This window comes from Adiantum capillus-veneris, chromosome 9, assembly GCF_014529385.1.
Source record: "Adiantum capillus-veneris isolate H3 chromosome 9, ASM1452938v2, whole genome shotgun sequence".
Lineage (NCBI taxonomy): Eukaryota > Viridiplantae > Streptophyta > Polypodiopsida > Polypodiales > Pteridaceae > Adiantum > Adiantum capillus-veneris.
The window spans coordinates 18,038,297-18,052,245 of record NC_140939.1 but is presented as its reverse complement, the minus strand read 5'-3'; the positions used below and the strand labels follow the sequence as shown (position 1 = coordinate 18,052,245).

At 43.8% G+C, this 13,949-nt stretch overlaps 1 protein-coding gene across 2 annotated transcripts in view; it reads right to left on the bottom strand.

Moving 5' to 3' along the window:
• Positions 1-666: 666 nt before the first annotated feature.
• LOC147450178 (Putative methyltransferase family protein) overlaps positions 667-13,949 on the bottom strand; it is a 69,596-nt gene continuing 56,313 nt past the window's right edge. Inside the window, exons 4-7 of one of the 2 annotated variants that reach the window (XM_086520669.1) lie at positions 2,127-2,177; positions 1,928-2,021; positions 1,624-1,759; positions 667-971 (exon numbers count right to left, since the gene is read on the bottom strand). In XM_086520669.1, coding sequence (XP_086376795.1) covers positions 830-971; positions 1,624-1,759; positions 1,928-2,021; positions 2,127-2,177 — 423 coding nt within the window. In that variant the 3' untranslated portion in view covers positions 667-829. The remainder of the gene's footprint in view (positions 972-1,623; positions 1,760-1,927; positions 2,022-2,126; positions 2,178-13,949) is intronic. The other variant, XM_086520670.1, reaches the window with a different exon arrangement.

The window sequence follows — 13,949 nt, the reverse complement described above, 5'->3', positions numbered from 1 at the left end:
CAATATAAATATTGAGTGGATGCCCTAAAATATCATGCTAGATTAGTAATATGCTCAGAATCACCACGTACAATGAGTAAAGCAATCATTCACTACCTTAAAGCAACATGCTAAAGGAGTGGTCTAAATCACCTTGCATATACAGTCAAGCATTTATATTTGCATTGCTTTAAAGAACCATGCCACAATAGTGATACACTCTAAATAACCATGCACAGGTAGTTAAGCATCTCTTGTAGTGCTTAAAAGCATCATTCTTGAGCTCATTACTGAGTCAAGATTTTTTCAGTTTTCCAAACCCCTATCCTAATGCAAATAATGAAAGAGTTCACAAAATATAGCATAGGCCACTAACTTGTGTCTCATCAAGAGAGTGCACTAGATGCTTTAATAGTTGCATCTATGGTTTGTTGGCACAGCCTTCAAGGCAAGGATTAAGCCATGCTTTTTTGTGCCCATGTTCACAGGGAGTTGTCCAGTTACGAGATGGTGTCTGTTAATGATAAGAGTTTTTGTGATAAGGGTTGCAATTTTTGTTAATGATAGATAACCTTGTGTGGACAAACTTGCAAGTTAATTTTCCACAAACCAAACTGAATCTGAATAGAGCCAAAAGTTACACAAACCAAACTACCTACTTTTCATCAAACAAAGGAATGCAAGGTATGGTGGCAAAGCCCCTTCATTATGATTTCCTTGGCACCATTCAATAATCCTGGAAACACCATTGGAATTGCAAAAAGAATGGTTTTAGTGTGTTTTGTTCCGAACAATGCTCTTGAGATGGCCCCTCCCATGCAAATATCCCATATTCAAATCGACATAGATCCTAAAGGGTCTTTATTTCTACAATCTCGATCGAACTTGAAATAAGTGAAAGCTTCTCTGGAGGCAATATCTCATGTGCATCGAGAAGCTTGATGCATTGCAGCTTCCATTTCACCATCAAAAACTCGATGGACCGATGACCGCTTCCAAAGCAAAGAAAAGAAAGTGGGCGGTGTTAGTTTTACAGAGTGAGCAAGAGTACTGGATTGAGCAAAAAAACAAAGCATGCTCATTAACAACAATACAAAAAATACAAATGCTGTAACTGTGAATAAAACATCAAAAGTTTCCTCTGAAGCATCATCCTGTGCCATTTTATTTCAGTAGATTGCACAGGTGGCAAAACCCCTGCAAGCCACTGCGCGGTAAAGGAATACGCGAAACTTCGTAGGTGGCAGAATCCCGAAGGCCACCGGACAACCTTAAAGTCCATCCGCAAGGGAACTAACTACATCTAGATCGATGGTCATCCAAGTTCTAAATCCTTTAATTTTAGTAGGGCCTCCAAAATGGAAAACGAAATAATCCAATCAAACAAGTTTCGATATTAGGGTGAAAGAACCTTTGAACGAGAGAGAGAGAGAGAGAGAGAGAGAGAGAGAGAGAGAGAGAGAGAATGGGAAGGTCAAAAGTTTAATACAGTAGCTACAAAAGGTGCCTATGACCTGTGTTTTCATTTTCATTCCTTTCATCTCATTCTTTAGCTTCCTTAGACCTTAGTCTATAGGAATCTAGCTTATTCATGATTTTTTTCCTAGAGTACAGCAAGTAGGGGAATCAGAACCAAGATTTTACCTCCGAGGCTCATACGCAGTAATGAAAACAGCCTCTGGCTTCTTCTGAAGCAGAGATGCTACCGTCGCAAAGAGATCATCAAAATCTGTCACCTCATAATTCCACAATCTGGGTTGAGTAATTAGTGTGGGTGCAACTGAAACATGCAAAGTTTAACTCCAATTTCAATCCATGCAGACCATGTGGCAATTGAAATACACAAAACTAGAAACATTTAGCTCCGAGTTCAATCTATGCAGCCCATGCGGCAATTAAAAATGCACACACAAAACTAGAAACATAGGACATATGTAACATAACCAACCTGATGCGTTGTAAAGTACATCAGCCCCGAGCACTATGTCCGGCTTTATATCCAGGGTGCTTGAATCCCAATCACCCCATGTTAAACCAAGAATCTGAGATCCAATGCACATTTTAAAATATTGTCTCCACGCTACATGGACAGGATCAAACAAGGCTTACATCACACAAAACAAATATAATTAGAAATTAATGTTTACCTTGCAGTCAACGGCATTTTGCTCACAATTTCTGGAAGCGTTTTCAAACACCTAATTGGACCGAAATCATATCACCATAAGCAACTAAAGAGGCAAAACAAAAGTGTGTAATGCTAAAGTTAATATTCCCAAAAGGAACAAACCAAGGGTTACCCATTGAGGCAGAGAAAGACCACGACAATTAACAGAAAAATGTATTTTACTTCTTGTCCAAACAGTTACAGGTTGTCCAACGAGTTTAGACAAACATATATTTTATCTAACACACAAGCTTTCTAGCAAATGCATTTGAAAAAAACATAACCTTAATAGTTTCAATTTTTCTTTATATGTAAACAGTTTTTTACAATTCAAAATCCATCCAACACTACACGTCACCGCCTCTGACTCTTCAAACGAGAACAAATACTAATTCCCACACTGAAACTCTTCAAACAGATTCCTGTTGCATTATTTGAATTTTGGTATTGCTGGGACAATAAGAGAAAAATAAAAGCATAAGAAGAAGAGAGATACTAGGGCAAAGGGGCCATATTTAAGACAGCTAAGGAGATGGGGGCGCTCAGGCTGTGTGATGCATAATTCTAGACGTTTTGAAGCTTGGGAGGAGGGTTTGCTGCAGCAAAAGCCAGAGGCCTTGAGCCAAAAAAACCAGGGGTGGGTTAAAAAACCAAAGCAGGACCATTTTGAAAACCACCCTGGGCCAGACATGAACCCAAGATCCTGCCAATCAGAAAATAGCACGTCAAGCTAACCATCCAAAAAGTCATACCACGGTGTCTTAGCATTGACACCAGCCAGTACATATTCTTTGTCTTAAAACTGGACCCCGTCCCCTTATTGGCCCCTTTACCCTAGCTGATTCTTTCTTTATGCTCCTTCAAATCCTTCAATTTGCCCAGGTTGCTTTTGTGGAACATGCATTCTTCTTTTAAGCATAGAAAATTCTGGCATCTCGGGTCTTAATTCCAGCAAGACTTTTTACATAAGTTTGTTTTGGAAATTGGGCTTGGAATAATTAACTTCTTGGTGGCCCTTCACACACACAGGAGGTTTTCTAAAAAGGCCTTTCACATCAAACCAACACACTCTTTTCAAAGTCACTCTTGACACTGTAAAATGATCCAAGCTTCAAGCTTCCTATATGCCATATGAATTATTTTTTGTAGTTATGTATTTCACATTTCTCACTTCTGGAGGAGTTACACCATGCCTTACACTTGTGCACTTAAAACGATTGTATGCGTTTATCTTTTGTGATAACCTCCCATTCATGCCATTTGTGAAAGGATTGGACAATGCCATCCTGGTGGTGGTAAGACCTTTCAAAAGGCTACCAACATGTGCGCAACTGATAAATATCGCAGGCCTATCCTGGCATTACGGGATATGATACCACCACTGACTCCAGAATAAATAGCATGAAACAAGGAGAACAAAAAACAACCAAACAACAACAATAAAAAACATAAGGCAAATAATAAAGATCAAGCAAAGTACACCAACATGGCAACAGAAAAGAACAAGGACAATTTGAAGACATGTTCGGGGGAGAAAATCCTCCAAATCTACAAACAAAATTAACACCCGGTGTAACTAACTTGGCACTGACAAGACGGAAACCTCACAACAACATGGCACCCGGTCTACATGGACAACAACAACAAAATGGCAACAACAAAGAACATTGACAATTTGAAGACATGTTTGGGGGAGAAAATCTTCCAATCTACAAACAAAATTAACACCCAGTGGTGTAGCTGACTTGGCACTGACAAGACGGTAATCTTACAACACACCAACAAAACAGAAACTTTAAGGCAACACTTCAAAACTCAAAGCAGTCGAGCGGTGGAGTTCTGCTTCCAAACGCATTGGCCCCAACTCCGACGTCCCTTCTGGTACACGTTTTATATTGATAACCACAGAGTACGATCGCCGCAAAGTCGCTTCATGATCAATGCTACCAAGCTGATCTATTTAAGTGCCCCCAAGGCCGCCTCATAAAGGCTCCAAGCCCAAACGCATGAGACACAAAAGATGGTGCCCTTCTAAAAGCACTGTTGAAAGTAGCACCAGAAGCCCTCCAATTTTTCACGTCGTACGGGTGAGCCATGTCACCATCTGCAATCTCATCTCTGACCGACAGGCTATTCTGCAACATCATCACTTTTGTGACATAACACCCCCCCCCCCCCCACCCCCCCCAAAAAAAAGAAGAGTAATTGCCCTCGATTACGCTTGCAAAACAGACGCCAGACATAGAATAGCTTGCTAGACACTAACTCTATGCTTACATGCATTTGACCACTTCAAATCATGCACTTGCACAAAGTGCTTCCAAGTAGAAAGTGCACGAATCACAGCCAAGAGCTCTTTCTCATAGACTTGCATAGTCTTCTCTGGCCCTTGCAAAATTCAGCTTTCATAAGCTACTACCCGTCCATCTTGCATTAGCACTGCTTTGAGGCTCTAGACCACAAATGACTTCTTGAGATCTGGCAAAACAATTACTCGATCTGAAGTCAACTTTTCCTTAAAGAGACTAAAAACTGAAATCCCTTTTTGGGTCCATCTGAAAGTGACCTCTTTCTTTTGCAAAGCGTGAAGAGGTGATGCTATCTCTGCAAAATTCCTGATAAACCTTCTATAGTAGGAACACAATCCCAAGAAGCTTCTGACATCGTGCACAGTCTTCAAGTCTGGGCATGTCTTAATAGCTTCGACCTTTGCGAGATCCATTCTGACACCATCCTTTGACACTATGTGGCCAAGAAAGTGGATCTCTTCCAAGAAGAATTCACTTTAGGATTGACAAGTAACCTGTGTTGTGCAGCTCTTCAAACACAATAGTCGAGTGACGCCTATGCTCCTCTTCATTCTTCGAATAAACTATCATGTCAATGACCCAACAAATTGTTGATGCGAGCGGAAAATCCGGTCCATCATCCTGTTGAACGTGGTAGAAGCATTTGTTAGACCAAACGGCATCACTAGGAACTCATAAAGACCAAATGTCGTTCTGAACGCAGTCTTGTGCACATCCTCTGGCCTTATACGAATCTGACAATACACACTCTTAAGGTCTATCCTACTGAAAAATTGCAGCAGGAATAGGAAACCTATTCTTGATGGTATTCTTATTCAACGCACGGTAATCAATACACATGCGCCATGAACCATCCTTTTTCTGTACTAGGAGCACTGGGGAGCAAAAGGGTGAAGAACTAGGTTGGATCAGCCCCTTCTCTAATAACTCCTCAACCTCGCCCATAATCTCTTTTTCCTGCGCCGCGCTAACCCTGTAGGGAGGTCTATTTGGTGGGCTACACCCTGGCACCAAATCTATCCGATGGTCCTCAGGTCTCTCTGGCAGCAATAGCGACAATAATGAATCAGAAAAACAGTCACTAAACTCTCGCAAAAATACTGACATTTCTTTATCTAATACAAATAAATTTGATTGACAATTATCTGAGACATCACGTGAAAAAATCAAGTACACAAAAAGATGATTCTTTATAGCAGAAGTGATAGCCGAAGCAGATACAATAGGGACAGACTCCCCTTTGAGCTTTACATCCAAAACATGGGTTTTGCCTCTATGCTGAAGGGTGATCGTCTTGTAGAAGGCATCCAACACACCATGTACTCTGAACATCCACGGAATTCCAAGTAGCGCATCACACCCTTCCAATGGCATGATATAAAATTCTTTTGTATCTACATATGACTAAATATGCAGACGCAGCTTTCCAATAATGGGAGTAACACGTTCTGAGTGGCCAGGACATGCCAACCCTGCCTTTGCCATGTACCCCATCTCTTCAGCTCTGATGCCCAGCTTCATAGCTAACTCTGGTGAGATAAACTTTGCTTTGGAACTTGGATCAAAGAAGTGAGTGCCGTCTGATCTCTAACTTTACCCCATGCTCTACATAACTCGTTGGCATCTGTACTGGGCCTGTCACCCACCATATCTGGCACCAAACCTGCCGTGGGTTTAGGCTTCTTGCCTTTTTGGTCCTCTTTATCATCTGAGTCAGATGGTCTTTATCTTTGTGGACAATTTGTAGCAAAGTGACCAGGCTGCTCGCATATAAAGCATTTATTTTCAGCCATTAAGACCTTCTTTTCCTCTAGCGACTTACGCACAAAAGGCTTCTTTTTCTGTTTCTTTGCCTCCACTCCAGAAGTCCCGGCTGAGTCCTTATCCTTGTTGACCTTTTCTGACCGCTGTGATGCTTCAGGAGCCTTTTTCACAAAGGGCTTCTTCGCTGAATTTTTCTTCTGCTGCCCTCCTTTTTCGTTGCTCGGAAACCCACTGTCCTCTCCTTTCAACAAGGCAAGACCAGTGTTAGCAACTTCCATGAGCTGGGTGAGGGTAGCCACTCTGTTCTTGGCATAGTAGTCCTGAAGCCCTTTAGGCAACCCACAACAATACTTCTCTATCTGCTCTGTCAATGGCACAAATCTGTAGGAGATTACTGAGAGTAACGCTTTACAAAACCTCTGATTGTACTCCAGCAAGCTCTTGCAAGTAGCCGAAGTAAGATGGTGCCAATCTGTCATGACGTCGACTTCAAATCCATTTGACAGCCAAGCAGATGCAAACATTTGCTTGAAGTAGACCCATGTGGCAGGTGCCTGTCCTTGCATTAACAATGTCGTCCACCATGTAAGCGCATTGTCTTTCAAGAAAGTGGCAGCTTTCCTGACCTTAGAGATCTCTGTAAAATTCCCTCATGCATAAGTTGTATCAAACTGCTGGAGGAAAGTGAGAGCCTTTGCCTTATCCTCGAAGCCGCTGAAAGTGCTAAACTTTACAGTTGCACCACCTTCTTTGTAAGCTTTTAGCTTTTCCAGTGCCCCCAAATTGTCATAAGGAATTGTCTGCAACATGGGCACTGTAGTAGGAATCATCGGCGCATCTTGGCCAATAACATTTTGCGTCATAGGTGCCATATCTGGCTGCTGTCCAGAAAAACCAGCCATGCCAAAATTACCCTGTGGTACCCCAAACTGGCCCTGGTTGCTCTGAAAACCTTGCTGCATGCCGATGCTACCATACATGGGGTTTGGCATCATGCCTTGCATACCCCCAAACATTGTTCCTGGCATGTACGGCTGGTTATTAACCAGCCATACTCTGGAACACAGATCCACCCCCGAAATACCCAGGATGTACTGTGGGTGGTGGAAAAACTGGATACATTGCCTGGTAACCAATTCCATGGCAGCATGCGAGCTCTGAAAGGTGGCGGGCTGAACTGGTAAAGCCTGTAAAATAGGCGACCTAACCACATGTTCAAGGACGGAAGGACCCTGTTTTGGAGCCCCTAACTCCGCAACATGAGAGTGCTCCCTATCCTGCTGGGACGCATGAAGTACTTGGGCTTGAGCCTCAACAGGCTCTGTTCGCGATGTAGGTTGCCTTATTTGCTGTGGCACGGGTGGCGCTTGCAAGAACTCCATAAACCTTGGGTTCTGCACCAGTTGCAAAAACACATCCACCGCGGCAACTAACTAAGTCCTGAACGCATCATACTCAAGTTGCCCAGTCATAAAGCCCTGCATTGAAGGAACATTCACATTGGGAAGAGGTACTAACAGGGTGGCCGTGAACTCTCGCCAACCTCAAACACCATAGGAATTTCCTGCCTGTCCTGCGGAGAGGAACCCCCTTCCATAATGCCTTTCCCTTTGTCGGCCATAGTGTAATCCCGCATTCCTGTACTCTATGTCTTTACCCAAAACAACCAAGGCTCCCTTCTTGAGGAAAAAGTGATTCTATCCCGGCAACGAAACCTTGAAACCGGTCCGTAGAGCGGTAGGCTATGGCTTTCACCCGAAATTCTTTACTTTACTTTGGATTTTCACACACGGAGAGAACTTTGCAAAGGTAACCTGCGACGGGAGTTAACACTTAAAGCACAGACACGGCTCGGAAGCTAGAATGCTTCGAGCAGACGCCGACAACCTATAGGCCCCAAAATTGGCGCCCCTTTCAGTATTTCTTTAATCTTTAAAAGGGTAAATTACAAGGAAGAGTCCTAGGAATCTTTTACCTGTATCCAACTAGATACCACCTATTCTGGCAAAATTTCAAGAGCATAACCACCCCAAAACTTGCCCGAAACCAATTCCCTTGCTGGAACTCACTTCCATTGACATAAACCCTCTGTTTTCTGCCCAAAAAACAGTAAATTCAGCACGCTGTATTTACTGGTTTTTGCCATGTTTTCAGCCCTAGACAGTCCTTGAACTGGCCTCTAACAGTGGGGCACTGTTCCCCATGGTTATGGCATCCATATGGCTGAAAAACAGTCCAAATTCAGCGCAGAACAAGCACTGAAACGCACCTGTACGGTGAGGTTATCACCCTCGCCGGTGCCTGCTTTTGGAGCACCAATTAGCTACTCTTATTCCTGCTCAGAGAGGCTCTTGCCTCAGCAAAAACGCATATGACCACACAATTGTACATGAGTCAAATAAAGAGCCCTCTTGAGGGGCATCACATTACTGCACGTAGGGGAGAGAGAGAGAGAGCATTGTAAGGTGTGCAGGACATGACTTCTTGCACAACACTGTACATGAGAGGGAAAGCTTGCAGTCACTAGCTCTTATCCTGTGACAAAAACTTGCAAATGAGCTCTCCCAGCTAGAAATTCAGCGCTACCTCTTGCTGCATGAGGAAAGTTCATGAAAATGTGTCACTTGGCACGTTTACAAGCAATTTTCCGCTTTCGGCTTCTCGCTTAAAAATCTCCCGACTGGTTGCCTAGTTGACTTTGCAGTAGAGTTCTAAAATGTTCCCCTTGTCATTCCGGAGGTAATGACGCGAATAGATTTCATGGTCCAAAATAGCAGTTCCCTAAATTTTAGGGGATGCTTCCGTTGGACTCCCACTGGTCATCTGACCATCTATCCCCACTGGGACCGCATCCAAAAATGCAATGTAGCCTAGCTGTCGGATAGTTTCCTTTGGTGACCCCACCTTGGCTGCCTTTATTGAGTTCACTTCCTAGTATCCACCATAAGTGCGACGGGGGGACCTACATGATCTTGAATTGAGCCTAGACATCCTTTTACTATACGAGTTCCAATGTCGACCAACTTCCCGTTTGCGGGTAAAACTACCGTTCACATTGACCATACAATGTCCGACCATCTGCAACTTCAAAAAGAGGGTCTCAAAAATTAAACAAAAATCATTGGAAAGAAACCAACAACTAAAGTTAGCAGTTACCACGTCCTCGTGACATAGTTAATAGTTGCCACGTCCTCCTGACAGGGTGCCGGTTCTTCCATTAACAATGTCATCCACCATGACACTAAAGGAATTGCCTGAAGAGGAACCTTCTTCCATAATGCCTTTCCCTTTGTCAGCCATAGTGTAATCCCACGTTATTGTACTCTGTATCTTCACCAAAAACCAATCGAGGCTCACTTCTTGAGGAAAAAGTGATTCTGTCTCGGCGACGGAACCATGAAACCAGCCCGTAGGGCGGTAGACTTTGGCTTTCACCCGAAACTTTATAAAAAATTTAAAACACAGAAAAACTTTGCAGATCAAACCTGTAAAACAGGAATTGACACTTCAGCACACACAGCTTGGAAGCTGGAGCGCTCCAAGCATACGCCAACAACCTGTTGGCCCCAAAGACTGGCGCCCCTTTCGTTATTTCTTTGTTCTTTAAGAGTATAAAAAGTTACAAGGCTGAGTCCTAGGGATCTTCACCTGTATCCAGCTAGATGGCACCTATTCTAGCAAAATTTCGGCAACATAACGGCTCCAAAACTTGCTCTAAACAAACCCCCATGCCAGGACTTGCTTCCAATGGCATAAACCCTCACATAACAGCTCCAAAACTTGCTCTAAACAAACCCCCATGCCGGGACTCACTTCCAATGGCATAAACCCTCTGTTTTCAGCTCAAAAACAGTAATTACTGGTTTTTCACCTATTTTCAGTCCTAAACACCCCCATAACTATCCTCTAACAGTGGGGCACTGTTTCCAATGCTTCTGGCATCCATATGGCTGAAAAACATTCCAAAAACAGCACATAACCAGTGCTGAAAATGCACTTGCACGGGGAGGTTATTACCCTCACCGGTGCTTGCTTTTGGAGTAGCAGTTAGCTACTCCTGTTCATGCTCAAAGAGGCTCTTGCCTCAGGACAAAAGCTTATGACCACACTGTAACCGGCCTGTTCAATCCAAAAAGGGCGGTAGACTTTACTTCAAACCTTGATTTAGCTTTCACCCATTATTAGTCGTCTATTTTACATGTACTTTCAAGACACCACAAAGGGGAGAGGGATACAGGCTGCTAGATTGCACCTGTATGAGTAGACGGACACCAGATTGGCCCCTAACTTAGGCGCCCCTTTCGGTATTTCTTTATTGTTCAAAAGAGGGAATAAACGTTGTGGTTCCCTACAAGCTGCCCCGCACAAACTCGGCTGAATTTCCACTGTTCCAGCCCGATTTCGGCAGCATAACTGTACTAGAACCCTTCACGTCAATATTCCCACGCATTAAATGACTTTCCCGACGCATACGGGCACTTTGCAAAACCTGGCGAGAATCTGCAGCACGCTGAATTCTCTGTTTTCAGCCCTGAAAATGCGCCAGATCGCCTGAACAACGGTCCCCTTGCGTCCCCGAACCTCCTAGGGGTATTAGGGTCCGTTTAGGGCCAAAACCCTAAACCTACAAAAATACACAGCAGGCTGTAATTTGCTGTTTCGGGCTCCGTTTCGCGTGCCGGTCGCATCCGTAGCAAGTCCTCGAGCTCCCGCACCTGTAGGGCTACTTGCCCTTTGAATCGGACGAGATTTCTAGCGTGAAACCTCTCCGAATTCACCTGTACTTGCGGGGGAATTAGCCGCTAGCTAATCCAGTACCTGTGCAAGAGGCTCTTGCCTCGGCAATCGCGCATGAACCCACACAACTGTACATTGGTCAAATGAAGAGCCCACTAGAGGGGCATAACATACTGCCAAAGGGGAGAGAGAGGGCAGTGCGTAGCGTGCAGGGCATCACTCCTGGCACCGCACTGTGCATAAGAGGGAAAGCAAGCACTCCATAGCTCTTAACCTGTGACAAAAACTGAAAATGAGGCTCTCCCCCTCCTAAATTCAGCGCCACTTCTTGTTGCATGAGGCAAGTGCACCAGAAGGTGCCACTGGGCACATTTATAAGCATTTTCCCGTTTCGGGGTTGCCGTCTAAAAATATCCCAACCAGTTGCCCAGTTGACTTCACGGCAAAGTAAGAAAATGTTCCCCTTGTCATTCCGGAGATAATGACATCAACACATTTTCAGGTCCCAAAATAGCAGTTCCCTAAATTTTAGGAGATGCTGCCATTGTATCTTTCTAGGTCATCCGACCCTCTTTGTACACTGCGGCCACATCCAGAACTGAAATGTAGCCTCTGTAGCAAAGGATTCCACTTTGGCTAGTCAATGACCCCACTTGGCTAACCATAGTCCTTGTCCAACCTTAGTGCTCTCTTGCCCTCAGGCCTGGACTCCCTCTGGACAGTTCCACACTAGCTATGCAATGCAGGGCAGTTAGATTTCCCGAGGGGTGTTTCCAAAAAGTGAAAGTAAATAGATAATAAGAAAGAAATCAACAAAAAGGATAGATAGTAGTCACACGCTGGTGACACACACAACTATACATAGGTCAAATGAAAAGCCCTCTTGTGGGGCATCACATAACTGCGCAGAGGGGGGAGAGAGAGCAGTGAATGCTGTGCAAGGCTTCAATTCTTGCACTTCTCTGTACATAGAGGGTAGGCAAGCACACAGTAGCTTTGGTATCTGCAACAATCCATATACGGCTGAATGCAGCCCCACGTTTAATTTCAATGCCTCTCTCTCTCTCAAGCTAGAAAGTGCCCAAAAATATACCAAATGGTACTCATGCATGGTTTTCCCGTTTTATACCTTCCAATCTAAAAATACTTGAACCGGCTGCTCAGTTGACTTAGCGGGAGAGTAATAAAATGTTCCTCTTGTCATTCCAAAGCTAATGACGCGAACAGATTTCATGGCCCAAAATAGCAGTTCCCTAAATTTTAGGAGATGCTTCCATGGCACTTCCATTGGTCATATGACCATCTATCACCACTAGGACCACATTCAAAAATGCAATGTAGCCCAGTTATCTCTTCAAATTTTGAGTAGAGCCTAGACATACTTTTACTGCTCGGATTCGAGTGTCGATCAACCTGACCAACTTGTGGCGACATGGCCTTCCCGTCTGCGGGTGAAACTCTCGGCTGCCGGCCGTTTCACACTGGCCATACAATGTCCGGTCATTTGCAACTTCAAAAAGAGGGTCCCAAAAATTAAATAAAAATCATTGGAAAGAAACCAACAACTAAGGTTAGCACTTACCACTTCCTCGTAACAATAATTAGCGATTGCCGCGTCCTCGTGACAAACCTGTTATACAGATAGCGACACTGACAAAAATTTTGCACAAAATGACGAAATAGCCTGCACAATACTGCCTGTAGGGAAAATGGAGGCCGAAATGAGCCCGAATTAGAAATCTAAGCAGACTAAGCTCAACAAGCGCTCCCAAAGTATTTGTCGACCTACTAACGCTCGCCAAAGCTCACAAAAATCGGAGAAAGTGGGCAAGCCTGTGCTGGAGTTGCTGGTGACTAAGCCCGAGAGGACACAACCAACTCTGATACCAATTGTTGGAATTAGGGTTGCAGGAAAAAACACACAGCTTAGAGAAGACGAAGGAAGCTCAAGGCACGCAACTGAGAGTGTGTTACTTAGTGTGCATTGGAAAGATAAGTTAGCCTTAGAGTGATGGACATATATACAATGCACGGGGGGAGAAACCTCCTAGTGAGGGAAAAAATGCCTCGGCGGTACTAAGTGTGTTCACACACATCACTACCACATATATATGGTAACAATTGTTGTGAGAGAGGCTCATCACACTTTGTATCTGATGGGAACTTAGAGACTTTTGACATATAGTTGGATGGACAAGAAGTCTATATGCTTTGCTTCAAATGCGTATGGTATAAGAAGAGGTGAAGTTCAAAGACAAGTTGAAAGTGGTAAGATTTTTGTTACATACCCAAAAATTGCTATGCAGTACAACAAATGCAAAGCAGATTGTGATATTTTTGATAGCATGGTTTTGAATTCAGGATCCAATTTGAAGACAAGCATCCATGGTTTGTAAGAGTGACATGCATTGTTTTGGAGCATGTTGGATTCTGTGTTTGCAAATGCTTATATTATATGAAAATATATGTTTACATCATAAAAAGGACACAAGTCGTTTCCAATTTATGGTGAGATTTAAAATGCAACTAATGGATAACCATTTTGTTGGATTGCATACACCAGCAATGTGGCATGTCGGCAGGTCTTTTGTCATTCGGTTGAAGATGGTGGAGTCCATTTCAAATAACCCGATCATGAATACCTCCTGGAAGGTCTACATGTAGTACGAAGGCAAGAACATGACCCGGGCATACATCCCCTAGATAATGTTGCGGTTGGGGACCTCTTTCTCCAAGTTCCACGCGACGCCCAGAGTGCCTTCGAGGAATACTTGCCAAGAGTGCTCTGAGGCCTCTATGTCTTCAAAGGTTTTTATGCATGTGATGATCATCTTGGCAATCTTTACTAGCATCTGGCAGATGAGATCAAGGACATCCCGCATTTGAGTGATCACTGCGTGCGGGGTGTGAACACACTTAGGACCGTCGTGGCACCTTTTTCCTCACTAGGAGGTTTTTTCTGTTATAAGCGCGTCTCGAGCTAGAGAAGAGAG